General features: G+C 49.7%; 1 protein-coding gene across 1 annotated transcript in view; it reads right to left on the bottom strand.

The window, feature by feature from the left end:
• Window positions 1-27,921, bottom strand: part of CUEDC1 (CUE domain containing 1) — an 87,618-nt gene that overhangs the window by 18,179 nt on the left and 41,518 nt on the right. Inside the window, exon 2 of the mRNA XM_080924466.1 lies at window positions 1,675-2,290. Within this exon, the coding sequence (XP_080780592.1) occupies window positions 1,675-2,025 (351 nt within the window). The 5' untranslated portion in view covers window positions 2,026-2,290. The remainder of the gene's footprint in view (window positions 1-1,674; window positions 2,291-27,921) is intronic.

Here is a 27,921-nt window from a genome sequence, read left to right as displayed (position 1 = left end):
ATTCTGGTGGAGCATGCTTGTCATCCCAGCTACCCGAGTGGTGGAGGCAGGAGGATGGAAAGTACAAGAAGTCTGCCCAAGCTACAGAGTAAACATATGCTTTTCCACCTAGGGAAATCCGATGTAAAAGGAGGGCTGGGGCGTGGCTCTGAGACAGAGGGCATGCAGGGCACGTGTGAACTCCTGGGTTTATCCCTCAGGACCACCAGTGGAGTCTGGTCCTGTCTTCTGGTCCAGTCTCATCCCTGGCTCTTGCCCTGATTGCATAGCTTACCCATTTGCCCTGAGAACTGCTTCTAGGTTGGAGGTTGGTTGGGCACAGAACTCTTGCATGGGGCTGGAGAAAACCAGCTACTCACAAGTGGTGGGCCTTGATTAGTTGTGACTGGCAGTGCCCTCCACCTTGTCAGTGGCTTCCTGCTTATGTGGCTCTGGAGGCTGACAATTCTGAAATACTCTGTAACCATCCCCACCCCCTGTCTGCAGGGGTGCACCCCACTCTTCTATGTGGAGGAGGGTATGGCCAACCTTACTGGTCTCAGCCCCTCTCTGGCCTCCTGACAGGTGGTCCTGGGGCCAGTTCACTTTCTTTCTCTGCTCTTACTATGTCTCTCTGCATGTGCTTCTCCTACTCTGGTCCGACTCACGGCTCCAATCCACACTAGCCTGTGAGTTCTAAAAACACTCTGGTTTGGCTGCTGTTCAAGAGCCCCTCATGAATTACTGGGAATAGTAAATCTCCAGCCCCAATACGCCCATGTAAAAAACACACAACCCAGTTATATCTATAAACTGCACGCCTAGATGGGCAGATCTACCACTACGCTCATCTATTCCCCAGCTATGAGACCCCTTGTTACTTATGGCTTCTCCAGGCCATGTGGTTCTGCTCCATCTTCCTTCCTCCTCCTCTTCCTCCATCCTTCCCCTTCCTTCCTCCACTCTTTGAGGCCTCCAGCCCCACCTTTCCCTTCCATTGTCCAATCACAGGCTCTAGCCTTTATTTTTAAGACCATTTAGGATGGGGAGGAGGTTCACATGAAATCAGCCGAATCCAAGATCTACTACTCCTCAGAGCAGCGCCTCTGGAGGAAACAGAATTAACATCCGAATACAAACAGCACCTGGGCAACCCACCACAGTGGCACACAACTTTAATCCCAGCATTCAGAAGGCAGAGGCAGGCAGATCTCTGTGAGTTCGAGGCCAACCCGGTCTACAGAGTAAGTTCCAGGACAGTCAGGGCTACACAGTGAAACCCTGTCTTGAAAAAAAACAAAAAAAACAAAAAGAAAAATCTTTCTTGGAAAATATACACTGGAAACTCTAGGCTGGGAACTAAGGAATCAGAATGTTGGAGTGAGGCTGATGTACCTACATTTTAAACAAGCACCTTAATTCTTAGGACTTTATCCAGGGTTGTGTATTATCCCTAGTATACCACCGAGTAGATGTTTGCTTGCTGGGTGTTTGTTGAATGAGTACATGATTGTTACCTATAATATTGGTCACTGCCTGATCTTAAGTTTCCTAAAGGGAGATGCTTGTTGGTTAGAAGCCAGCTATTCCACCCACCACACCCCCACCTTCTGTGGCTATGGCTGGGAGCAACCCAGAGCCTCTAAGAGAGACTGGATCTCTATTGGAAGTGAACTGTTCCAGCCACCCCTCTACCTCTGGTGGGATGCTGTCCTCTGAGTCCGAGCTGTCCTCGTAGGCGCTGCCACCACCGGCCTCCAGGTTCATCTGTAGCAGCTGGTCTATGGTGGCGTCTACCGCGCCGCTGTTGGCGCGCAGTACGCACTCAATGATGTCGTAGTCCATGTTAGGAAACATAGTCTTGAAGTCGTCCATGGCCTGGTTGAACTCGAGGCGGCGCACCTGGCGGGCCGGCCGGCTGTTGTTGAGCTCCTGAGGGGCCGCGCTGCCATCCCCAGCCCCCGTCCCGGCCCCGCGAGCCCCGGTGGCCCCACCGCCACCACCGCCGCCGCTGCCACTGCTGCTCCTGCGAAACAGGCTGGTCATCTTGCGGAGCCGCTGTGGGAGGATGTTTCCAACAAACCGAGAAGCCGCTGGCCTGGGGTGCCTCCGTCGGTGGCCACTAGCTTGCTCGGCAGGCTCAGAAGATCCACTCCTGTACTTCCTCCTAGCAGGAATGTGTGGCCCGGGTTAGGGGACAGGGACCGGGATGGTGGCAGCATACGGACCTCAGCCAGGTTTTTGATGGACTGCAGATCATCCACATCCTCGGGTCATCCTGGCACAGGGGGCTGCAACGGACTGATGTCACCTGAAATAAGGGACGGAGTCAGGAGCTGAAACAAACAAACCTCAACTCTTTGGTGGTGGGCTGTTAGCAAATTAGGGGATCTGCTTCTCTCTGTTCTCCCTAGTTTGGGTGTTGGGAATAGAACCCAGAACTTTGTGCATGCTAAACATGTTAATATATATACATATGCATATACACACATTTTTTCCTATTTATTTCTTTACTTTGTTTTTACTTTTGTGGTTGTTTTGAGATAGGGTCTCATCTAGCTCATATTGACTTCAAACTCAACGTGCAGCTGAGGCTGTCCTTGAACTCCCTCTGTAGAACAGGCTGGCCTCAAACTTGCAGAGATTCACTTGCCTCTGCCTCCTGAGAGCTGGGATCAAAGGTGAGCACCACCATTGCATGGCTTGTCTTGAACTCTTAATGCCCCTTCCTCAGCCTTCTGCAGTCCTGAATCAGCCTTCCGAGGGCTTGGATTACAGGCATATACCAGCATACTGAGCTTCCCAAACCTGTCCAGAGGAATCCCGTGCATCTAAATCTTGTTCATGCTCCGTCCCAAACCCAGTTCCCCGCCACAGTTCACCTAGCTGGTCCTCAAGGCTAGCACGTGGATGTGCACAGACAGGACTGTAAGTCGAGAGTGACTAGGGACTGAAATCTACAACAGACCTCTCAGAGCCAGACAAGGGAATGGTAACCAAGATGATGTCATCAGTAGTGTAGACAAAGGAGACAGTATTTGTCCCGGGCTGGGGATGCAGTTCACTGGATGTGGTGTTTGCCTCACATGCGTGAAGCCCTTAATTCTATTCCTACCACAGAATAAAACCTGACCTGGTGAGGCATGAGTGTAAACCCAGTACTCCCAGCTCTTGGGAGGCAGACAGCAGAGGGTTAGGAGTTTGAGGCTGTCCTTGAAGTTTTCGGTCAGCTTGGATGAGAGAGCTTGTCTCAGAAAACCAAAACCTGGAGCCAGCGAGATAGCTGTGGGTAAAGCCAGATGACCAGAGTTCAATCCCTGGGATCCTTATGGTGGAGGGAGACACCTGACTCCTACAAATTGGCTCCTGACTTGCACAGGTGTAACACACACAATGAAAAACAATAATAATAATAAAAAAATGGCTCTGACTTTCTCCATCGTATCCCAAGATTGAGTTGGTTCATCAACTTGTGGAACAGTGTCAGGGTCTCGCTCTGTAGCTCCTGCTGTTCCCAAGCTCATGCTGCCTCTGCCTCCAGACCCCAGGAATGCTTCGCACAGTTTCTCCAAGGGTATTCTTACGCCCGATGAACCAAAAGCAAACCTAGTCTCTGTTTTCTAGGATGGGAGCCATGGATCTTAACCACGGGTGGAGAAGCTGTCCGTTGAGCAAATCCTTGTCACATCCAAGAGTGGCTGTGCACTGACGGCCATGACAGAAAAGACAGGGTCAGAGGTAAGCAGGGACGGTGGTAGTGGGGAGACCACCCCACCCAGGATGGGAAGATTCATCAATGCTATTCCTGATACACACCTTCAGGTCAGATCTCATTCTCAGGAAGTGGTTTCAAGTACTCACGACACCGAGGCCCTAACACCTTACTTCCTCCCTCTCCTCAAAAGAACATGAACATTCTTTAGTTTGTTGGTTGTTCAAGACAGGGTTTCTCCATGTAACCCTGGCGGTCCTGGAACTCTCCCTGTAGACCAGGCTGGCCTGAACTCATAGAGTTCACTGCCTACTTTTATCTCCCAAGTGCTGGACCTAAAAGTGTATGTCACTGCCACCACCAGCACCTGGAAGATATAATCTTCTTAAGGAATCCTATTCTGGGTGCCTGCCTATTTCCAGAGAGATGGAATGGATGGGACTTTAAAAACTCTTTTTACTTTTATTTTTTTAAAGAATTATTTATTTTATGTATATGAGTACACAATAGCTTTCTTCAGACACACCAGAAGAGGGCATCAGATCCTTTTACAGATGACTGTGAGCCACCATGTGGTTGCTGGAAATTGAACTCAGGACCTCTGGAAGAGCAGTCATTGCTCTTAACTGCTGAGCCATCTCTTCAGCCCCTAAAAACTTTTTTAAAGTGACATTTATTTTGTGTGTGTGGAGGGGTGACACACATGTGGTCAGAGGACCAACTTCTGGGGGTTAGTTCTGTCCTTCCACCATGTGGGCCCTGAAGATCAAACTCAAGTCACCAATCTTATTGGTGAATGAAGTGCACCTCCTGAGCTATCTTGCTGGTGTTTTGTCTTTTTTTTAAAAAGACAGGGTCTCATGTAGTCCAAGCTATCCTTGAATTCACTATGTAGCTAAGGATGATCTTGAACTCCTAATCTTCCTGCCTTCACTTTCCAAGTGCTGAAATTACATCCATATACCACTGTGCCCATGTAATGGGTTGGATTTGGAAGTGGAAAATTACAGGCACACAGGTTCTGAATAGCTAGTGGACACTGAAGTCCCTTCCTGCCCTGAGAGAACTCACTCAGTGAGATCATGTGCCACACTTGTGTAGGTATCTGATCCTTGCACATGCCACCAAGTTCATGAGCTGATTTTGCTGTATAATTAAACTGTGAATCCTACCATACCATTCCATTGATCTACTCAATGGCACATTGTGGGTATCGTCCCACATCAGAACAGAGAGCCATCACATCATGTTACATGCTTGTCAACTGAGTGAACCAGGGTTCACCTTCCCACTCCCTCTATTTCCTGCCTGCCTAGAGGAACAAATCACAACCAGGGGAGGCCAAAGTCATGTCACAAGGAGAAATAAGGATGGCCTCGATGATCAGTCTAGGGATTTGGTTGTGAGAATGAGTCTAAGAAGGTTGCCAAAACCATACATGGCCTCCTCTTCCCTCCTACAGTAGGATGTCTGAGGCCATTCAGTGGTTCTGTTAAGAGTGCTCCACTCTGGAGGCCTACACTCAAGTCTCTAACCTCTGGGCCACCAGGCCCCAGAAGCCAAGCCCTGATGCTATTACACATAGGGTCAGCATCTCTGGTTAAGGCCCTTGAGAATACAGCCACCACCTCCCTGCCCTGCGTGTAATTCAGCCAGAAAGATTAGAGACCAGGCCTGTCACTCTGCCAAGAGCAACTCCATGAAGAGAAAGAAGAAAAATAGTGGGCTTGCATTTATCCCATGAGCCCCTCCTCTCATGGGTTCCTTGGGTTCTGGGTCTCTGAGTGTTGAGATATTCCTGAAAGGCATTTTGAAACTGACTGTTTGCTCTCTTGTGGGGATTCCTGTTCCCTTGTTGCCCAGGGCCCGGCTCTTAGGGGCTTATACTGTTTCCATGCAAAGGAAACAAACTGGCCCTCCACCTATGTCAGAGTATGGCAAATTGCCTGTGAGGCTGAGGTAGGGGGGTTCATGGCTGCACTGCCCCATGGAAAGGAGGGAGAGATGATATGGGGGCTCATTCCTAGCCCCTGGCTATTAACCCAGGGATTCCTCCAGATCACTGAAGGATATGTGGATTCTCCCAGCACAAGCCAGGTCCTGAGACCTCTGCAGCAGGAGATACCCCAGTTCAGATGACCACCCAAACCTGCCCCCACAACTGAGCCCCCATGTCAGTATAGCTGGAGAGGCAGACAGGAGCTCACCAACATGGCACGAGAAATGGAAAAGCCTAGCTCTTTCCACCGAGGTAGCTCTGTGGGTTTGGAGAAAGTAGTTCAGAAACAGGAAGCCAGGGAAATAGGATCCGATCAACAGGCACGCCTCAGAGACATCCAGGCTGCTGAAACTAGCAGCAGGTAGGGGCTCGAGCTGTCCCTTCTGTTTCTTGGTAAACTTAAAGCCAGCCTGAGGCCAGGGTTGAGGTGTGCTAGTAACAGGGGAAATAATCAAGGATCACCAAGTCACACTGCCTTTTGTAACAAACTCTGCTCAAAAAAAAAAAAAAAATTGTAGTTTAAAACACATGAAAGAAAGGAGGCACAGGGATGACTGGGCCCTTTCCCATGTCACCTCTACAGAAGCTGCCCTCATCTTTATTATAACTCTCTAGACCATCTCCATTTTGTAATGAACGCTAGGAATAGTTCAGAAAAGTCAAGTAACTTGTACAAAACCACACAGCTAGTGGGTAGGTAGAAAAACCAGAGTTGGCATCTCTACTTCCCGAGAGCAAACATGCCAAGTAAGGCTTGCAGGGCTGAGAGCCAAGGAGCCTGAGAAATGCAGCCACGTGTGCCTGGGTTTAGGACATTCCATCAAAGGAAACATGACCCAGACAGAACGGGGGAGGTCTGCTGGCACTGCCCCAGACCTGGCTATGTGACCTTGGAGAGAGCAGGACGCCTCTTTGAACCCACTGCTACCATGGGCAAGAAAACAGGAAGGTAATCCCTGATGAGATTCAGATGGAGGAAGTGGATCAAACCTGCTGGGCCCGTTAGACCTCTCCCTGAGCGAATGGGTGTGGGTAACCTCAGGACCTGGAAGCAGAAACTTCATACCTGTCCTCCCCCAGGGCCCAGGGAGCCAGGCCCAGAGCGGCCTGCTTCCAACTTCCAACTGGAGTGGAAGAAGCTACAAAGTCTGAGTCACTTGGAGCCTGGCCCAAGGAGGTGGGCAGGCTGCCCCAGTGTGGCTCAGCCAGCTTTGTCCAAGGTCAAAACAGCCAGCCTCCTGCCTTAAGAAGGCCTGTTCATGAAGACGATGGCCAGGTCTGCACCAGGGATAAGATTGTCTGAGGATTGGAGGGCCCACATGTGACCCTGGGATGGAGGAAGCCCCTATTGGGACAGGCTGTAAGGGGGCTGTTTCGAGGCCCTGGTACCTCATGCAATACCTCCTGAGAAAATCCTGTGGCTTAAGTATCTTCTGACAGCTGCATGTTGGCTCCTGCTCTTGAGTTTCCTCCAGACATTCCCTCCACACCACAACTATGCAACCTACTGTGATCTCTACACAGATGCCACGGAGTAGGCAACCCTGCCGGTGCCTCCTGTGCCCACTGAGATCAGAGCCTATTCAACCCGCAGCAATCCTGATCTTCCTTGCCTTTTATACTGTCTCTCTGGACCTGGTGGCTTCTTGCCCTCTGCCACCTCCCTGCCTCCTTGTGGACACATGCCTTTCCTTACCTCCAAAACCCCTGGCTGTTAGTCCTTAGAGCACATCCCACAACTTCACCATGCCTAAAAGGCCCTTTGTGTTCCTACCATCCAATGTGTCTGCATGTAGCTAAACACATAGCTCAGTCAGCAGGGTGCCTGTGTCATGCAGGAGGCCCTGGTTTGATCCACACCATATAAACCAGGTGTGGTGGTGCACATCTAAAATCCCAACAATCAGGAAATGGAGGCGGGAGGAACAATCGCTTCAAGGTCATCCTCAGTTACAGAGCAACGTCAAAGCCAGAGTGGAACACGAGGAAAAAAAAAAAAACATACATGTGTATTCCGAAGGAACACCCACAGAGACACAGATAGACAAATACTGACACGGTTGCCATTTGTCTGGCCACCCTGAGTACTCTGTGAGGCTCACTCTACCAGCAAGCCTATACTCCCCTTTGGAGCCTCAGGGTCTCTTGGTACCTCTCTCCCTTCCTTCTGCTCCCTGCTGCATTGTCAGGGGGCCTGTTCAGTTTATCTTCCAGTGTTCCCTGACCTTTGCCCTGCTTTGTCATCCTCTGTCACAAACACCATAAATAGTGCTCTTGCCAGTGACCATCTTCTACACTAGACCAGCATTTTCAAGGGCAGATTTGCCACCTCCAGTGTGGAGTCCCCAGTGTCCCTGAAGCTCCCAGTACAGTCGGCCTGTGATGGGTAAGTGGGCAAGCAGAGAGGCCACCAGTGGAGAAACACAGTAAAGCGCTCTCTCCTCTGCTTCTTTGCTCCCCTGCAACTTATAAGACCTAGAGGGAGGAGGCTCCATGTCCCCAGTTCCCAGACAGAGTGACTGAAGCTGGGGAGCTGCAGCAGCAGCTTGGGTCCTACAAGCTCTCTCTCAGGGCCCTCCCCTTGGCTCACCAATGTCAGCTCCAGGGGTCAGGAGACAGTCCGCCGCCCGCAGCTGACATGACTGCATTTTTCCCAAGCTAGAACGGGTCAAGCTAGAAATGTGGAGGTCAGAACCTGAGGACCCTGGAGGAGATATGAAAGCTATGAGCCAGTACATTCTCCTCTCTCTCTCTCTCTCTCTCTCTCTCTCTCTCTCTCTCTCTCTCTCTCTCTCTCTCTCTCTCTCTCTCTCTCTCTCTCTCTCTTTATGGAAGGGAGAGATTACCCCAGGCCAGCCCTGTCTTCACCTGCCCCAGGCTTCCTCTTTGACAGTGAATAGTGAATAAGGAATGTTTGGAACATCTGGTCCACCTGCAATTGTCTTAATGGACTAATTTCTTGCCTAGGAACCTTGTACAGTCCAGTGACACCAACAGGCCAGGCCACTAGGTGGTGTCCCAGGGCCCAGGCCACAGCTGCTCCTGGGAAAGGACTGCCCTCCCAGAACCTTGTTTTGCCCCACCCCCACCCTGGGGACTGACAGGAAGACAGAAGAGCCACTGGGTAGCATCTTAGAAAGGGGTGGGTGAAGATTGGGGTGGTAGGCGAGACACCACTTTCTGTGCTCTCTCCTCAGCAGATAGAATTAATCCACTCAAGGCATTTTGTCCTCCAGTGCCTACCCGGACTGGGAACCCTGTGCAGCCAGTGCTGTGGCAGAGCTTTGAGGCAAGCCATCAGACATGAAGGGTGACATCTGTACCCTGCCACCTGGGAAGGGGGTGGGGGCAGGCTGACTGCTTCAGCAAGACTCTAGGATACCAGGGCCAGAGGGGTCAGAATGAGGTCATGTGGCTAAGTCCCAGGGAAAGCTTAAGTGGGTGAGGCGGTGTGAACGGAAAAGCTGCCGGGCTCCAGCAGCTGCCTCCTCGTCCAATTGTCACCTCGGACACCGTGGGGGTGGGTGCAGGGCAATCTGCCGAGTTCTAAGGCTCAAAAAGGGAGGAGGGGAAGGTGGGCAAGCAAAAGGCAGAAGCTACGGTGTGTGTGTGTGTGTGTGTGTGTGTGTGCGCGCGCGCGCCGGCGTGTGTACGGCCAAGCACCCTGGGGAGGAGGGGCAGCGCTGACAGAGCCGCCTTGTCCTCCGGCTCCTGAACAGGCTTGTTTTCTTCACAAGCTATTAATGTCGCTGTGGCTTCAGAAGCCGGGTGACCTTTAAATGCCGAGCCTCCTGCTCCCGCCCAAGGCTCGGAAACGGCTTAATGGACACTCAGCCCCAACGGTCACAGTTGCTGGGACGACAACAAAGCCCGCCTCATTCCCAGAGCCCCTAGATCGGCGGGGCAGCTACGCCTGTACCCATTCTATAACCAGCAGCAACCGCAGCAAGAGGAAAAAAAAAACACTGTTGCTACACCCTGTTGTGTGACCAGGGTTGGCCTCTTACCTCTCTGTTAGTCATCTGTCACCTGTTAAACACGAGGATTTAAAAAAAAAAAAAAAAAAAAAAAGGCGCTGGAGGGGATAAGAAGAAAGGGGCGGAGGGGGGGCGGGAGTAAGGGGATGGGGTGGGTCCTGTAGAGAGGGCTCAGCAGTTCAGTGAGTTTGCTATTGCTCTTGCAGAGGACCAGAGTTCAGTTCCCAGTATCCATTAGCTGGCTCACACTTAAAGCTGCAGTTCCAAGGGATCCAAAAATCTTTGTCTGGTCTCTGTGGGCACCTGCATAAACATGGTATACAAACAGGTGCACATACAAACACACACACACACACACACACACACATACACATGCATACACACATACAAAGAAAAATACATTTAAAGAAAAAAAAAAGACTCCTGAACTCTTTACTAGGAAGAGACATGGTTTCCAGAGTAGGTAGCTCACAGGGTAAGAAGTAAGAATCTTGTTTTGTGAGGAGAACCTTCCCTAATTCTGTCTCTCTTTCATCAACTCGAGTGACCACATCTGTAGCCATGTGTATGAGGATAAGGCACCAGGGCAAAGGGTTCCAAAGGAAGTTAAGATCCCTCCCCCAGGGATAGATCTGGCCCTAGATCCTCAGCCAGCCCTTAGGACACCATTGTTCATCCCGGCCCTGACACTTAGCAGCCATAAAAGGCGCCTGGAGGAGTCCAACCCCACTTCCAACTGTGATGAAGCTCCACAGACATTCATAACAGACATTCAGTTCCTGTGTTAGGCTCATGGGTGGCTCATACCTGGAAGCCCAGGAGGAATGCGAAATGGGCTCACACTGGGAGAACCCAGGATCAAAATGTGTGTGTGTGTGTGTGTGTGTGTGTGTGTGTGTGTGTGTGTGCCTTTAATCCTTGCACAAAGGGGAACAGGAAGGAGGATTTCTGTGAGTTCAAGGCTATCCTGGTCTACAGAGTAAAATCCTGTCTCAAAAATAAATTAATTAATAAATAAAGCCAGTGAGGTGGCTCAGTGGGTACAAGCATCCTGAGTCCCATCTCCAGGATCCACAGGGCAGAAGTGAACTAATCTCTGCAGGTTGTCCTCTGACCTTCAGATGTGTGCTCTGGTGAGCTTATGCATACCTACATACAGTAAAAATAAATTTAATGTAATAACAAATACTTTTTTTTAAGATCAGGTGTCATAGTTCACGCCCTGCAATCCCAACACTAAGGTTGAAGCAGGCAGACTTCTCTGTGAGTTCAAGGCCAGCCTGACCTACATAGTGAGTTACAGGCCAGCCGGGACTACATAGTGAGACCCTGTCTCCAACAAGTGATAACAGCTTCGCAGCCACAATGACCGATGCCCACCACCTGAGCCTCTTTCCTCACCAGGCTCTGTGGCAGAGAGCCTCATGTGTGTTCACCTCTTCATGCCCTCTGCAGCCCTAAGCAGTAAATGTTTTTCCACCCTCTCTGATGGTAGAAAGAAAAGTGAGCTTCAGGGAGTGAAACACTTGCTCAAGGTCACATGGCTAAGTGGCCAAGCTGAAATCTGAACCCAAGCTGTCTGATTCCAGATTCAACACAACATCCGAGAGGCTGGAGAGCCATTCTGTTCGCTGGCACAGACCACAGAATGGGCAGAGAGGGAGCACACAGCAAGAACTCCAGACTGGGGGCGGCAATGAATCCTAGGGTGCAAATGAACCCTGGAGGAGCTGAGGAATACAGGATAAGGTCTTCCAGTTATGAAAAAGTGTTGAGTCCAGGGAGCAAGAGAAGAGAGGCTGAAGGTAAAGTTGCACCAGAAGAACAGAAAGCTCACCAAAACCAGTTTTGTTTTTTTTTAAAACCAAGCTCCTATTCCCAATCCCACCAAAACTGTCAAGTTGCCTGAGTAACAGACTGTTTAGTACCAAAACCTGGGCGGCCCAGGGAATATTTCCACAACAGTTTTTCTCTCTATCAACAAACGCTGCCAAGTCAGCCAACAGTTCAACTTTGGGCTGAGGAGATGAAACCTCATTGGGTGGAGAGGGGCTGCTCCCCCACTCCACCCCAGGGACTGGCAGGGACATGTACGTGCCTGGGATCAAGTGAAATTGTCCAGACCTGGAAAAGGGGCCACCAGCAGCTCAGGTGCAGGGCCAGGAAGCTGGTCCAGCTCCAGGAGTGAGCTCATGTTGGCCTAAGCCCAACAGCTTGAACAGAGGGAGCTGCAAGGTCTACAGATGAGCTCGGAAATCTGGATAGCAGCAGGGCTAACGCTCCACTCGGCCCTCTACAACTTAGCATAGGAGCATGCCTGGGAAACCTAGACCAGGCAATGCAAGAGCAGGTGTGGAGTGCTCAGTTCAGGGCGGCAGATTAGATCCTAAGGAATGAAAGGTCCCGGCCCATGTCTCTACTTGGACCACTGCTGTGCCCTGTGCTCCCACCCACTGATTCATGAGTTCCACATCTGTGGAGAGTTCCTATAATTCAGTTTGAACCTGGGCCTAACATGGACAGAGAACTGAGCCTTGTGGTCGTGGGACAGCAGATGATCAGAACAGAGATGTTGGAGGATGGTAAAATGAGGGCATGATGCTCCGTCTGCCTCTACACCAGCAGGCCAGAGGACATCAGATCCCATCACAGATGCTTGTGAGCCACCCTGTGGCTACTGGGACTTGAACTCAAGACCTCTGGAAGAACAGCCAGTGCTTTTAACTACCAAGCCATCTCTCCAGCTCCTCAACATCTCTCTCTCTCTCTCTCTCTCTCTCTCTCTCTCTCTCTCTCTCTCTCTCTCTCTCTTTTTGCTTGAGACTTGGAGGAGCAATGAGACCACCCATGAATTTAGCTGTGACACTGTAGTGTGTCGTGGAAGGATTAGGGATGGTGACTGTCTACCCATGTGTACCCAAGGACATCAAAAGACTAGCAGTACCAGAGATTTTTCTCTGCTCATTCTGAGTATGTATATTATCCACAGTGACCATCAGTTGTTTACTTTGATGCTGGAATTGAACCCAGAACCTCGGGCCTGATAAGCACGTGCTCTGTCAGTGAGCCACGATTCTGGCCCCTCAAGCTGCTTCTTTAATAATTATGATACAAGTACCCATGAGAATATGCTACGGACAGATGTTCATCTGTCATGTCATGTATCATCTCAAGTCACCATGGTGAAACCATCACTCTACGAATTATATAGATGAGGAAAACTGAAGCTCAAAGAGATTCACGGATTCACATAGGATCACACTCAGCAACAGAATCAGAATCTGAATCAACAGTCTGGCTCCAAAGGCCATGTTTTGCTGTCTCCAGCCTGCTACATAAACTGAGGATGATCTTAAGGGTCTGATCACTCTGCCTTCGCCTCCTCAGTGCTGGGATCATAGGCATGTGCTGCCGGGTCTCTTTTATGCAGCGCTGGGGATGACTGACCTTCCTGCATGATAGGATGAGCGCTCTACCAGTTACGCTGTTGTATCCACTTCCCCTATATGGTCTGTCTCCCTAAATAAAAGAAAGCAACAGCAACAGAGGACAGCAAGGATTCAAAAAGTCTCGAGAAGAAAGCCAGCCCAGAGCATGGTAGGCAGAGCCAGGCATGGCGGTCCACACCTCTAATCCCAGCACTTGGGAGGCAGAGGCAGGCAGATCTCTGAGTTCCAGGGCAGCCTGGTCTACAGAGGAAGTTCTAGGACAGCCAGCGATACACAGAGAAACACTGTATCGAAACAAAAACAAAACAAACCACCACCACCACCACCAAACAAAACCATGGCCTCTTTAGACTCCCCAGCAGCCCTACGAGCTGGGAATGCTTGGGCAGACTTTCTTCCGGGACAGCTTGTGCTCCCCACTCCCATCATGCATTTCCCCCTCTGCCCCAATCTTGGTTAGAGACCTGCTCATTTCTAGTAGAAGACAATGAGGGGGGAAATGAAGGCCCAGTGGACAGTGGGGTGTCCCTGTTGAGAGCCCGATGGCGCCTGTGTTGAGCCAGAACAGGTGACCAAAGGACAGAGGCAGTAGGTGTGACTTCGGTGTGGGTGTAGCAGATCCTGCTTCTGCAGCTGTCTAGGTGGCTTGAATCTCTCAGCAAGTCTGTAAAACAAGGGGACCTACACCTCTTAGGTGGGCATTCTGAGAGGAACTCCTGGTGGACTAGTTAGGTATAGGGCTGGCATGAGCCTTGCATACCCCAAAACTACACAGCAGGAGCAGAGTCAGGGACAGCTTGTGACCTTGGGCCCAAGCCAGCCTTTCAGAAGAACTATGTGAAGCACAGAGGCCTCAGGATGGGTGACCCCGCAGCCTGCTGCCCAGACCTGGACCCCAGAGAAGTTTGTAAGGTGGGAGTAACTCAAATATTATTATCCCAGTCTGGATGGCCCCGCCTTTCTGCCCGTTGAGACAGGAGGTTGGCTCCCAGGGAGCTTGCCCTCTAAGAAAGGGTTTTCAGGCTCTAGGAGACAATCTACATGCTCAGAAACACTGCTTAGGCAGTTCAGGAGTGAAATACTAGGCGGAGGAACAGGGGTGGCTGGCCGGTGGCTGAACTTCAAAGGAATGGGCAGCAGCTGCAGCAGAGAGGGGGGACACGCACGCGCACACACACACACACACACACACACACACACACACACACACACCAGCCAGGACACTGTCAGAAATTCCACCCAGAGAGGTCCAGCACAGATGGCTGATGGGATTGTTTAGAGCAAAAGCCAACTACTTCCCCAGCCACTGGCTGATTCCTGCTCTCCTTGGTCCTCCACCCCAACCCCACTGACACCTCCTCCCTCCATTGTTTAATAGTTGTAGGGCTCTTGTTCTACAGTCGGGAGCACCCAGCATCCTTCCTCATCAGATAGTCTCAGTCATCCCCATCATACACATATTCTGAAGTCCCTGTGGTCACAAGGAGAGTGGCCACCTCATGTAAGGAACAACTGGCCAAAGGTCAGAGAGTAGTAACTAAAGAGACAGGACACAGGTCCCAAGCATCCCGAGCCAGGGTTCTCTCCCTGAATACTTTCTGGCTCCTTCCAACATACAGCTCACGGGCCCGTGTGTGCTAACAGGCTCTTGCTCATTGCCACACTCAGCAATGAACTTAAGCCATACCACGTGCTTATTCCAGGCCAGCCGTCCCAGACAGACACTCTCTTCCAGGTTTTTTTGAGACCCTCCTCACTCTACCCAGGTACTTGGTCTGCTTCCCCTCTCCCAGCTCTGAAGCTGGTGTGAATGATACACACATATACCCGTGGGTACCCTAGTCCTTCTTCCCTGTTGCTCTGCATAGATTTCCCTTCACCAGATTGATGGCAGGGCCACCTGAGGCCCCAGAATCCCCACCTCCGAACCCCTTTCCCCAGCTGCCATCGTGTCTGTCATGTTTATAGCATTAGTGGGGTCAGGCTGACCTGACAGGAAAGAACTGGCAGAAGCAGGCAGTGTCCTGCCAGCTGAGGCTCTGCTTACTGACAGCCTGCAAGCCCAGCCCCTGGCAGGATGGGAGGGAAGGGCCTAGGGCCAGCTGGGATTGTAATACTAGGACTCAAAATTGATAATCAGAGATAGGGCGGGCATCCCTGGAGTCCCTCAGCCAGCCTCTTTGGCTTCCCAGGAGCCTTGATCTCTCTACTTTCAGAAAGTGAAGAGCAATAGTCTCTGTTTGGTCAGACCACTGAAAACCCCTAGGGTGCACAGGCGAGGGTGGGATCAGGGCCAGGGAAAGATACCACGTGCTAGTGATAGTCCACAGTGACACCTCTGTAGAAAGTCGCTGTTCCAAGTCAGAAGGACCTGGACATTTTCATCACAGAACCAGAATCCCTGTCCCTCAGTCAGTAGGAACTCATCAGTACGAAGCAGAAGCCTGAGCTCACCCACACCCAGCAATTATTCACTACCCAGAACCTGACAGTGGATGCCTGCTGGGCGACCTTCCTAAAACACCCTGCCGTGAGATCCTCATGACAATGTATAAAATAGATCATGACCTTGCACCTCACTCTAGCCATTTTATAGATGTGAACACTGAGTCAGGTGCATGCTACAAGTTGTCCAGAAGTTGGCCAACTCTAACCAGTCTTGTGTCACAGGGCAGAAGAGAGACTATGGAGTCTTTCAACATCTGGTCACCTGTATTCTGCTTTAAAGCCAGGCAAGGGGCTGGTGCTATGACTCATGCATGGAACTCCAAAGGCCCAAGCTTAAGTTTCAGTACTTCATAAATCCGGCATGGTGATACATTACCTTTATTTTAATATAGAAGTGGAGGCAGGAGGATTCGAAATTCAAAATTATCTTTAGCTTCATATAGCACTTCAAGGCCAGCCTGTCCTACATATGATCTTGTCTCAAACAAAATTTAAAGCTTTGCTCCACCCCTCCGGCGGTCACCTGAACTGACTGTATCTCCAGCCTCAAGGAACACATGTGTGCCTTCCTACAGCCAGGGAAACAAACGCTTTTTACGGTCTAGCAGCATCTGCAGAGAGTATGGCATTCCCTGTCATCAAATGTCCCTGGAGCCATGCCAAGAACACATTTCTCCACTGCTATTAAATCAGAACCTCTGGGAGTGTGTGTCCAGGGAACCTGTATTTTCCCAACTCCCAGTCACTCTGATCCATGGTCACACGGGACCACCATCTTAAAGGGTGATACAGTTTGAAGACCTGAATTCCAGTTTGAGCTCCATCACTGTGATGGTTTGCATATGCTTGGCCCAGGGAGTGGCACTAGTAGAAGGTGTGGCCTTGGTGGAGGAAGTGTGTCACTCTGGGGTTGGGCATGGAGACACTCCTCCTAGCTGCCTGAGGATGCTCAGCTGTTCCTGGCTTCCTTTGGATGAAGATGTATAACTCTCAGCTCCTCCTGCACCATGCCTGCCTGGATGCTGCCATGCTTCTGCCTTGATACTGGACTAAACCTCTACCTGTAAGCCAGCTTCAGTTAAATGTTTTAATTATAAGACTTGCCTTGGTCATGGTGTCTGTTCACAGCAATAAAACTCTAACTAAGACAATCACTAAGTAGCCAAGCGGCCTTGGGCAAGTCTATTTACCTTTTAAACCTCTTGTGAAAACGGTCAGGAAAGACCACGTGAGCTCTGAGAACCCGCCCATCCCCGTGCATCTCTGAGGGCCCAGAAGGCTCACATGTGTATGGAGTGATTGTTGAGGATTATGAGGTCAACATACATTGAAGGCTCATTACAAAGAGTTCCTGTCTGGTTGATTTAGGAAAATCTGCAGAAACAGCTTATCTCTGGCTCCAAGCCCTAAACAAATGGCTTTTGGATTATCCACACCCTTTCCCTCCTCCCCAGAACATCTATTTTCTCCACTCCAGCTCCAGCCCAGAGCCAACCACGGATCTGTAAACACAGGGTCTGCACACCTGGGCTAAGTCAACAGTCATCAAACAAAAGTGCTGCCAAATGGCTTCCCATGCCCCAGCTTGCACAAGCTCTGTCTCTCACGGGAAGCGGCAGCCTGGGGCGTGTGGACATGAGTTGCCTCCTAGCACAGGACAAAACCAAGGTGCAGAGAATACAAATGGGCTGCAAGGCTATATAGACAGGATGAGGAGCAGCTAGCAGCTGTTAGAACCTTCCAGAAGCAGTAAGGCATCCCTTGGTCCTTGAATGGCTTCATAATCACCATTAAAATAGGATGTGGTAGCCCATGCCTTTAATCTCAGCGCTCAGGAGGCAGAGGCAGACCTCCATGAATTCAAGGCCAGCATCATCTAAGTGGAGAGTTCTGGACCAGCCAAGGGCTATATGGTGAGGCCCTGTCTCAAACAAAGAAACAGCAACAGCAAAACACCCACAATGATGGGGCTGTGATGATGGCTTAGCTGGTAAAGGAGCGGCCCTCCAAGCATGAGGGGTGACGTTGAGCCCCAGACTCACACCTTTAATCCCAGCACTTGGGAAGCAGAGACAGGTAGATCTCTGTGAGTTCTACATAGAGAGTTTCAAGACAGCCAGAGCTACATAGAGAGACCCTACCTCAAAAAATGTGTGGCTTGTAGTTATAATCCTAGTACCTGGTTAGGTAGGTCCATGGGGGCTCACTGGACAGCTCAGTATTATACCTAGTTCCAGTCCAGTGAAAAACGAAATAAGACAAAATGATACTTTACATTGTCCTCTAGCTTCCATGTGTGTGTGTGTGCGCACACACACACACACACACACACACACACACACAAGAGAGAGAGAGACAGAGAGAGAGAGTGAGAGAGAGAGAGAAAACACTGTAGTCAGGCAGTGATATAACGTTGCTTGACGATGACCACTTTTAAATCTATGCATCCTTAGCAGAGTAGCCGTAGGGATTACTAGAGTTGGGTGAGGAGCCGACGATGCCGAGTGTGTGAAGTTGGAAGTGGATGTGAACTGTTGACAAGACTCGGCTATATCAAGGACCAAAGCCTCATATTTACAGGAAACTGGCAAAGTCTCCCCGGCCTCAGAGGCTCAGAGGGCAAAGGTGCTTCTGGTCCAAGTGGGAATGTTGACGTGTGCAGAAAGTGTCTGCCATAGCTTTCTTCCCATGCTGCGTGCTATGGCCTGAAGACTGTGCCCCTGCTCCTACCAAGAGTAGCTAAACCTGCCTCCTTGATTCTGCAGCACACCACAAACCCCGCCTCCTTGATTCAGACATAAGCAATAACCCCGCCTCCCCGTACAACCACCTAACAAACATGCTGAGCTTCCAGGGTGCTGTAGCGTCTCCATCAGAGAGCACAGTCCACCATGGGGCTGAATTCAGATTCATACGACTTTCATCTGTGGTGAGCCCGTGCAAACATAACAAGTAAAGCAGAGAGGGGCTGCAAGGAAGGCTCAGATGTTGAGAGCATATGCTGCTCTTACAGAGGACCTGAGTTCAGTTCCCAGCACCTACATCAGATGGTTTACAACAGCCTGTAACTCCAATCCAGGTGACCCAACGCCTCGGGCTTCAGGCACCTGCAACCCTGTGTATATACCATACACAGATATACGGAGACATGGTTTTTTAAAAAGTTAAATAAATCTTCAAGAAAAATGTCTAAAGGGAAGAACACACAGGAAAGAGAAGAATGAAGCGGAAGCCCAGCTTCCACGGTGAGAACCATCTGTGGGTTACACCAAGATCTGCTGATCCTTGTCATTTATGAAATCTAAAGTAAATCACTTCCATCCTGACCACACTGACTGCTTCCGATGACTGTGCTGTGTGTTCGAACCACTTAGTAGTTTGCAAAATTAGAAGAACATCCACAAGCCTTTGCATCAGCCAGGCTTGGGGCTAGCCTAAGGAACTCTTCACAGTAACCCTAAAAACTGGGAACTGTTATTTGAACCCTAGGGAAACTGAGGTACATAGTAATTCTCTGAGGTCTCACAGCCACGGAGCAACCAGGTCAGGTTTCCACTCCGAATCTCACACTTCTACTCAAAATAACAAAGCAAATGGGACTCGGGCAGAGGAGGGCTGGGCATAGGGAGTGAACTGTCAAGTGTCTCCTCCAGTCCTCCTGGAGCAGAAGGCATTGAGTATGTAACTACAGTGGGTAATCAGGGTCCGGGATGGATGAGAAAAGGGGTCCCAGCTCGTAAGTGAGCACTAGTATCACAAACAGGGCTTCCCTGCTCAGGTCTGGATTCTCCGCACATATTACTAACACAGTCACATTCCAGCCCCAGGCAGTGCAAGTCGGGCCTGGCAAGAGGAAATAACCACACTTGAAAATCATTAACATGCAGGCCTAAGCTAAGGGCCTTTTGTTCTTGAGCAAGGACTGTACACTATTTTACTTTCAGAAAGGAGCTAGGAGGGTGTGGCGGGCTCAGAGTTGCACAACCAAAACACAGATCCCCTGTGGAAGTTGGCATAGGCAGGCTACCTTTAAAACACAGGCAGGCCTGGCAGGGTGGCATACACCGCTAATCGCAGCACTGGAGCGGCTGAGAAAGGCCTGCAGACCAGGAGTCTGAGGGCAGCTGGAGCTACATTGTGAAATCCCATCAGAGAAGCCAAGGGTAAGGAGTGTGGCTGCGTAGAAAGCTTGTCCAGCATGTGTGTTATACACAGTTCTGGCTTTGATCTCCAGCACTGACAAAGTTTTTTTAAAAAAGCACAAGCAAGCCTCGGGTCCCAGTACATACAAAGCGGGTGTGGGATAGCACAAGTGTGTACAGACAAAGCCAACTCCAATATGTTTTAAGTTACAGAGGCTTCAACAGAGGGTAGAAGCAGGGTTTCTATGTCAGGGAGGTCAAGCCAGAAGTACGAGGAAGATTCTGGAACCAGTAGTATGAAGGAGCCAGCATCTGAGAGTTAGAGGATATCCCCTCAGCCTCAGTCTCTGGGAAAGCTGCTTGCCTGTGTATCAGCATTCCTAAAGAAGGCAGGTGTTACATCCCACCCCTTCCTGTTCTCAGATGAGAGAAAAACACCCACAAAAGTCCTCACAGGCACCAGTAGCCCTGGAACTGCCACTGAGGCAGCTCGTTCTCCAGAGTCACACACCACCGGGGATGGCACTCACAGTTGAGTGCCTGTGAGCCCTAGAGGGGCAGGAGGTCAAGGTTACTCTCAGCTACAGATCAAGTTTCAGGCTAGCCTGGGCTATTTAATACCTTGACTTGAAAAAGGAGAAGGAGGAGCAGGAGGAGGAAAAGAAGGAAGGGGAAAGGAAGAGGAAGAAAAGGAGGAAGAAGAAGAAAGGGAAGAGGCGGAAGGGGAGGGAGAAAAAAAAAACCAGTGAGAGACACCTGTCATGAAGAAGAGAAGGAAAGGGAGGAGGAAGAGAAAGGAAACAATAAAGAAGAAGGAAGGAAAAAAAGAGAAGAAAGGAAGGAAAAGGAAGGGGAAGAGGAGGAAGAAAAGGAGGAAGAGAAGGAGGAGAAGGAGGAGGAGGAGAACCAGTGAGAGGCACCTGCCGTGAAGAAGAGGAAGAGGAGGAGGAAGAGGAAAAGGAAAAAAGAAGAAAGGGAGGAAGAAGGGGAGGAGGAGGAATAAGAAGAAAAGAAAAAGGAGGAGGAAGGGGAGGAGGAAGAAGAGGAGAGGAGGAGGAGAAGAAGTACCACCAGCAAGAGGCACCTGCCACCAAGCCTGACAACCTGAGTTCAATCCTGGGGACTTGAACATGGTCAAAGGAAAGAGCCAACTCCAAACTCCCAAAAGTTGTCCTCTGACCAAGCATGTGCCAGAGCATATTTTTACCTTTCCCCTTTCCTCCCCCAACCCTTCCCTGCAGCCACTGAACACACAGTAGATAAACAAATGTAATAATCAAATTTCTTTAACAAACAACAACGAAACCCACAGAATCATATCTCAGGCACCAGCCCTGGTAGGAAAGACATAAGGTATAGTTAATTCTGAGGAAAATGGAAGGGAGGGAAGAAATCTGCTTACCAGGGAGAAAACTCAATGGAAAAAAAAAAAAATCTGTTCTTACGAATGCAATGTAAACAATGAGAAGACAGACTTCATGGGGTGTGTTCTTCTAATCACGATACATAGCAAGTTCGAGGCCAACCTGTATTACATAAACCACGAGCGGTCACAGGCCCTTGGGAATGGGCCACTCACTCCCCCACTCCCTGCTTGTTCTCAGGAGGTAAAGTTTTCCTTTTACTTCAGTCCACTCATCAGAGCTTAGCCCTGAAGTCCTGAAGAAAACTAGAAGTGGGAGCCCTGCCTTTGTCAAAAAGCTCTCTAGGACACTGCCTTTCTTTGAGGGTCTTCCTTCTCCTAGATAGCACCCTCTCCTTTCGTCCTTTCCCCACCCTCCTACCCTGCTCCCCAGAATCTGCAGAGTGGCAGCAAAAGACAGACAACAATCATAGGCTTGTTTAGGGACGTTGTTCCTTGGGCACTCTGGACGCCCAGTGTGAGCAGGCCACCCACCAGGTCCCACTCACCCCCCCAGGCCCCTCAAAGCGGCTGTGTTTGTAAAGGGCTTTCCGGGGCAGGAAGCAATAAACAGAGTCAAGGGGCCAAGACACAGGGGCTGATTGCTCCGTTTATGGATTTTCCAGGCCTCTGTGTCCTCTCTCCCAGCAGCTGCCCGGGGCTCTGCTGAGAAAGGTGCTGGCAAAAGACTGGGCTTTGGCTTCCCAGGTGGCTTTGTGCCAGGCCTAAATAGGTCTTGCTGCGCATGTGAAGGGACTATGTGCCTTGGGGCCCCTCTAAGCTATCATAGTGAATACCCTTCCCTCTAACACTACTAGAGCCCCCCCCACACACACACACTTGTGTTTGTGTGCACTCAGACATGTATGTGCGCACCTCCCCCCCAACCCCAGCCTGATGCTCACCTCCCTACTCTGGCTGAGTTCCTGGCTGAAGTGAAACCTGGTATTCCCAGAGGGAAGGTGGCCTGACCTGTCTGTCAACCTCCTAAGGCCAGGTGGGTGGCCCTCTTGCCAGAGGGAGCTCACAACTCTGCTTATTAGAGCAACTGGGGGGGGGGGAACAATTTAGGAAAAGCTGAGACTGTGGGAAGGTGGCTCTGAGATCCTGGCTTCCAGTGCAAGGCTCAACCGACATGCATTCTCCCGCACAGGCTGCAATCTGTGTAAACAGAGAAATCACCCACTTCTTATCTCTCAGTGGCAGCAACCAACGAAAGCAACGGGGGCTGCTGTACAAGGCTACCATCTTGGTTTTGTTTTGTTTTTTGTATTTTTAGTTTATCCATTAATTTTGTTTGTTTATTTGTTTGTTTGCTTTTCGAGACAGGGCTTTTCTGTATAACAGCCCTGGCTGTCCTGGAACTCTCTTTGTAGACCAGGCTAACCTCAAACTCACAGAGATCACCTACCTCTGCCTCCAGAGTGCTGGGATTAAAGGCATGTGCCATGATTTCTTATTTTTAATACAGATCCTTAGGCAGCCCAGGCTGGCTTCAAACTTGCTATGTAGCCATAACAAACCTGAACTGGTCCTTGAACTGACCCTCCCTCTTCCACTTCGTGAGAGCTGGGTTCACAGATGTGCACTGGCTCACCAAGATCCTCATGCTATTTCTAACAGTTTAAAAAGATTTTAGAATATTAAATGCAGTATCCACAGGAATATAAAACAATTCAGCATGCCGAAATAATTGCTAGAGCCTCAGAAAGTGGAAAACAGAATTCTCGTGTGACCTGACCACTCTGCTCATGGGTACTCTTACAAAGGAGTTGAAACTGGGGTACAAACAGGTCATTATGCTAGTACTGATAGAAGCATTGCCCATGATAGCCTACAATGGGAAACAACTCGCGTCCATCAAATGAGTAAACAGAGGGTAACACACAGACGCACACTCACATGCACGCACACAACGATGGTACATTACTTAACCAGAGAGAGATTTAATATGTGCTATAATGTGAATGAACCATAAACCTTGGAAAGATGTTAAATAAAATAAACAGAAGGACAAATAGTATATGGTTTGACTCCCATGAGATGTCCAGAACAGGCATGCTCAGAGGTTTTCCGGGTCTCGGGGACTGGGGACTTATCTGCTGCACACAGAGTTGCTCTTTGGAGCATGATAAGGCTCTATAAATGGACAGCGGTAGTGATTACACAACACAGGGAATGCACTAAATGAGCTGTGCCGTAGAAAACAGTTACAGACCTGGGGGTGTAGCTTGGCGGGCAGAGAGCATGCCACACGCACGAAACCCCGAGTTTATCCCCAGCATTTCGCAAACCAGGTGCAACAATCCACACCTGTCAGCTCAGTGCACCGGAAGTGCAAGCAAGAGGGTCAGGGGTTCCAGGTCATCCTCGGCTACATTGCAAGTTTGAGGCTAGCCTAGGCTACATGAGACCTAACTCAACAAACAAACAAACAAACAAACAAACAAGGGCCCAGAGTGTGATGTCTCAGTGGATAAAGGTATTCATCAAGGCTGACTATTTGAGTTTGATCCTAGGATCCACATAACAGAAGGAGAGAACTGACTCTTGTAGTTGTCCTCTGACCTACACACACACACACACACACACACACACACACACACACACACACAAAATCAACATAATTTAATTTTTAAAGTTAAATGATAATATTTATATTATGTATATTTTGCACACCCAGAGAGAGAGAGAAGTGACTCCTATACCCCTCCCCCCATTAGAATGAGGTGCTAGGCTTTAGAGGACTAAAAGCAGGAGCACAAGAGAGCACTACTTGGGACCTTCACACAGCAATCAGCACACAGGAAATCCTGGCTAACACAGAGGGGGTTCTGTCGCCATCTGCACAGAGTAGGCTGGGGATACAATGGCACTCCTGTTGATGGGGACTCTTCACACAGCCTGCAGAGGCCTACATGCCAAATGGGCGAAGGAGACAGAGGTGCAGGGTTACTTCCTGGACATTCAGGATTGATGGGATGCCGTATACTGGGAGATTTTAAGTTTGTATGCAAGAAAAGGAGGCATGTATCTGGGAGCCTTGGACAGAGGGAGAATCTGCTGTAGGAAGTAAAGGGCCAACAGCCTGGCCTGAGAGAACAAGGGGCATCCACCTAGAGGCGGCTGTGATGGGCACAGACCACTCACTCAGAGGATAAGGACAGCAGAATGCTTTCAGGATCTCAGCGTGGGAAAGTGGGGGCAGAGAGGAAGAGAAAAGACCCATCTGGTAAATACATATTCTCCTCACTGCTGGAGCTGCATCCTGATAAACCCACGTGGACTGGAAATATAAGTCACAACCAAATTCCACGCACCTACCCCCCATACACCGTAGTGTTACATGCCTTGAGCTCTGAATACTTATAGTAGCCTACAGCTGGGCAAAGAAAAGAAGTCAGACACAAAGACTGCTTTATACTGAGTGATGACAAGCTCATGTAACGTGTTGAATGCCGCACGGGAAGTGGGGCATAGACCTGCTGCATGGGCACACTTCTTCATTCCATCATGAACTTGAAAAATCCAAGGTAAAGCCATCAAAATCGGGTTTGTCCACACCCCACACAAGGTAGATTCATCAAAAGCCATCAAAAACCCCACACGCACCCCCAGCCACTTGCCTTTCACCCATTTTACTCAAAAACACGCATCTATAAAACACGGGGGGGGGGTGACCTGCAGAAGATCAAACCTCTCTTACTTAAGGCTTTGGATCCAGCAAACAGACAGCAAGACTGGGCACTGTCATGGCTGGGCCGTACGCAAGCGCACCCATCCCCAATCATAAACGGAGACGGCTTCCTCCTTCCTAGAGGGGACGTGTAAGGGAGCCTGGGCTCGCCTGAATGGGATGCCATGCTCTGAGGACTGGGACTGCCCAAGGCAGTCCAGCTGGAGCATGGTTTCCTGTTTGCTTATCTCTGTCACACAAGGACAAGAAGAAGTAGGGTAGAAGTGGGGGCACTTGTGGTCAGTGGCAGCTCTGCTTCTCCTGAGATAAGATTTCAACAGTAAAGTTTTATAAAATGACATGGCAACTAGAGCATCCTGTTGCCAGGTAGCATTTGTTGGTGTGTGTGTGTGTGTGTGTGTGTGTGTGTGTGCATGCACACCCATGTGTAAGCGTGTGTATACATGCATGTGCAAGTGCACATAAGGGGGGACATGCAGTTTTGAAAGATTTCTAGCATGACCCTATGGCCTTCTAAGAGATCTGCTTCTAGAACTTTCCTTGACAGAATGATAGTTTCTACTCATGTGTGGCAATAGACAGTTTTATTTAAATTTAAATTAAATGAGATCAAACCTGCACTTCCTTGATGCACAAACCACTTCTTGTTTTGCTTGCTTTCATGTGTGTGTGTGTGTGTGTGTGTGATTGTGTGGGGGCTCACATGTATGCACATCCCTGGGGAGGCCCTCGGCAGATGTCAAGTTTCTTTGAGAATTCTCCACCTTACATATTCTAGTAAGTTCTCTCACTTGAACCCACAGCTTGCGGTTCAGCTGGTCAGTCTACCCACTCTGGGGATTTCTATCCTCCCAGCATTTACTGTGTGAGAACCCTGATTCTCACGCTGTGCTGACATTCCTGTAGTTAATAGCCATCACGACAAGCGGTGCATACGTTAAAGCATTTCCTTCAGACAGCCCTGCTCTAGAACCCAGAGAAAAGTCCAACTCCTGGACAAAAGCTTCGAGTTACTCTGCCTGCAAGTGATCTATCCCAGGTACCAGGGCAGAAAGAGGACTAAGGGTAGTCATCTCCAAAAGAGGAAGTTTCCTGTCATCTATGTCCTTCCAGCACTGGTGACCCAGCTTCATCCTAGATCAAAGCTTTGGTTGGCTCCTAGGGAAACTTCTACCTAGGCAGAGGGAAGCAGAAGCCGAGAGGAAGTGTGAGATTCAGAAAACAACGCTGTCCAGCCTTAGGTAGGTGGGTGTTGGGGACATGTCTTAGTACCATCAAGAGTCCACCACTGTCCCTCTCCTGGGAGTGTCTGCACATGGGTCTGCCATTTCCAGAAAGAGAAAAGAGAAAATGGAGAGTTGAGGCAGGAGGATGGCTGTGGGGTATGCGCTTAAGAAAGATCACATACACCACCACAACCACAACAGCCACCACCACCACCACCACCAACACCACCCAAGGAACCTATGATCAGGAAAAATAAATGAAGGTAAAGAGATTTTTAAGAACTCAATGTTAAACTCTATATTTAAGACTCTCTGTATGTTGTCCTATATTTGGAAGGGACAGGGAGACTGAAGAAAATGGGGAGTAACTGAGCCTCTTCCATCCATCCAGAGCACACATGCACACATCTACCACTATCATCATCATCATCGTCACCGTCACCACCACAACCACCACCATCACCATCACCATCGTTCGGTGATCTACACCTCAGCCATTCCCACCTTCATTTAACCAGCCTTCTTGAGGACTCCTCTCATGAACTCACTATGCCACTGAGACTTTTAATCCTCCTGCCTCCACGTTCCAAGCGCTCGAATCAGAGGTCTGTACTGTGACAGTCAGTTTACCTGATGCTGGGGATTGAACCTATGGCTTTGTACATGTTAGGCAAGATCTGAGCTACATCCCAGCCCTCAACTGAAAACCGATGTAAATGTGCCGTGGAACACACACGGCTGTCAGAGAACAACCTGTGGAAGTCAGTTTTCTCCCACTGTGTGGGTTGGAGGAGTCAAACTCAGGTTGTCAGGTTTTGTGGCAACACCTTCTGATCTCTCACCAGCCTGTGAGCCAACGTGCCAGCCTTTAAAAAACTTAAATAGATAGAGAAAACTGCAAAAACACGCGTGTTTTCTGTATGCCAGTGCTGGAATGACCATGTCCACCGCGTCCGACTCCGGTGCTTGTTTTTAAGTCCATTTCAATTTGCTGCTTCTCCTCCATCTCTTTCTGTTCTTATAGTTTGTCTGTTGAAGAGCCTTCCCGCTGTTCTCTAGTTAGGGTAGTCCCTCCCCCACCCCTCCCTGAGCCTGCAGTTCAGGAAACCCTCCTGGACTTGATCCCCAACACCAGCACAAAAATATCTAGTCAAAGAAATGTGGTAAATAAAGTAACGTGTAAATAACATTTAAATGCATTATGGGGAAAAAAATCCCTTTCTTCACAGAGACCAAGTATTACAGAACACGAGTTACAGCAGAAGTCTACAGAAAACACTCTGAAGAATTCTCCCAAATGCGCTCGCGCGCACACACACACACACACACACACACACACACACACACACGCACGCACACACACACACCCCTGCCTGGCCTGAGACGCAGGTGTGGGTACCCATCAGCAAGCACATACAGTTGCGGTCATACCGTCACGTAACCATAGTGAGGGCTTGGCTGCGGGCCGTGGACTCCATTGTTCCTCATTTAAGCCACCCTGCACTAGGGGACAGGATTTATGAGCAAACATTATCAGAACAGATGTCCAGGCAAGCAGGCAGAGCAAAAAGGAACAATGGCTGGGGCGACACAGGCTTGGGGCTTGGCTCTCTCTAAAAAGAGAAGAGAAAACCCTGACTCCCAATCAAAAGGATGTGGATGTTTAAGAGTAGACAAGGTCCACTTCTTCACACATCTGGGGCTTCAGAACCTCAGGCCTTCTGCCCAGTAAGATTTTAAGCAGGCCAAAGAGAACATATTCTGGGAGACAGGTTGGTTCCTCCTAGATGTTGGACAGCTTTCAGTTTTTGTGACTGAGTTTCATTATCTGCTAATATTTATTACTGGGGGGGGGGAGCAGCAAAGCCAGAAAGTTGAGTGACAGCACTT

The sequence above is a fragment of the Micromys minutus genome (assembly GCF_963924665.1).
Source record: "Micromys minutus genome assembly, chromosome: 10".
NCBI classification, from domain to species: Eukaryota; Metazoa; Chordata; class Mammalia; order Rodentia; family Muridae; genus Micromys; species Micromys minutus.
Note: the sequence above shows the minus strand (reverse complement) of the source record. Positions and strands in the feature narration are given on the sequence as shown.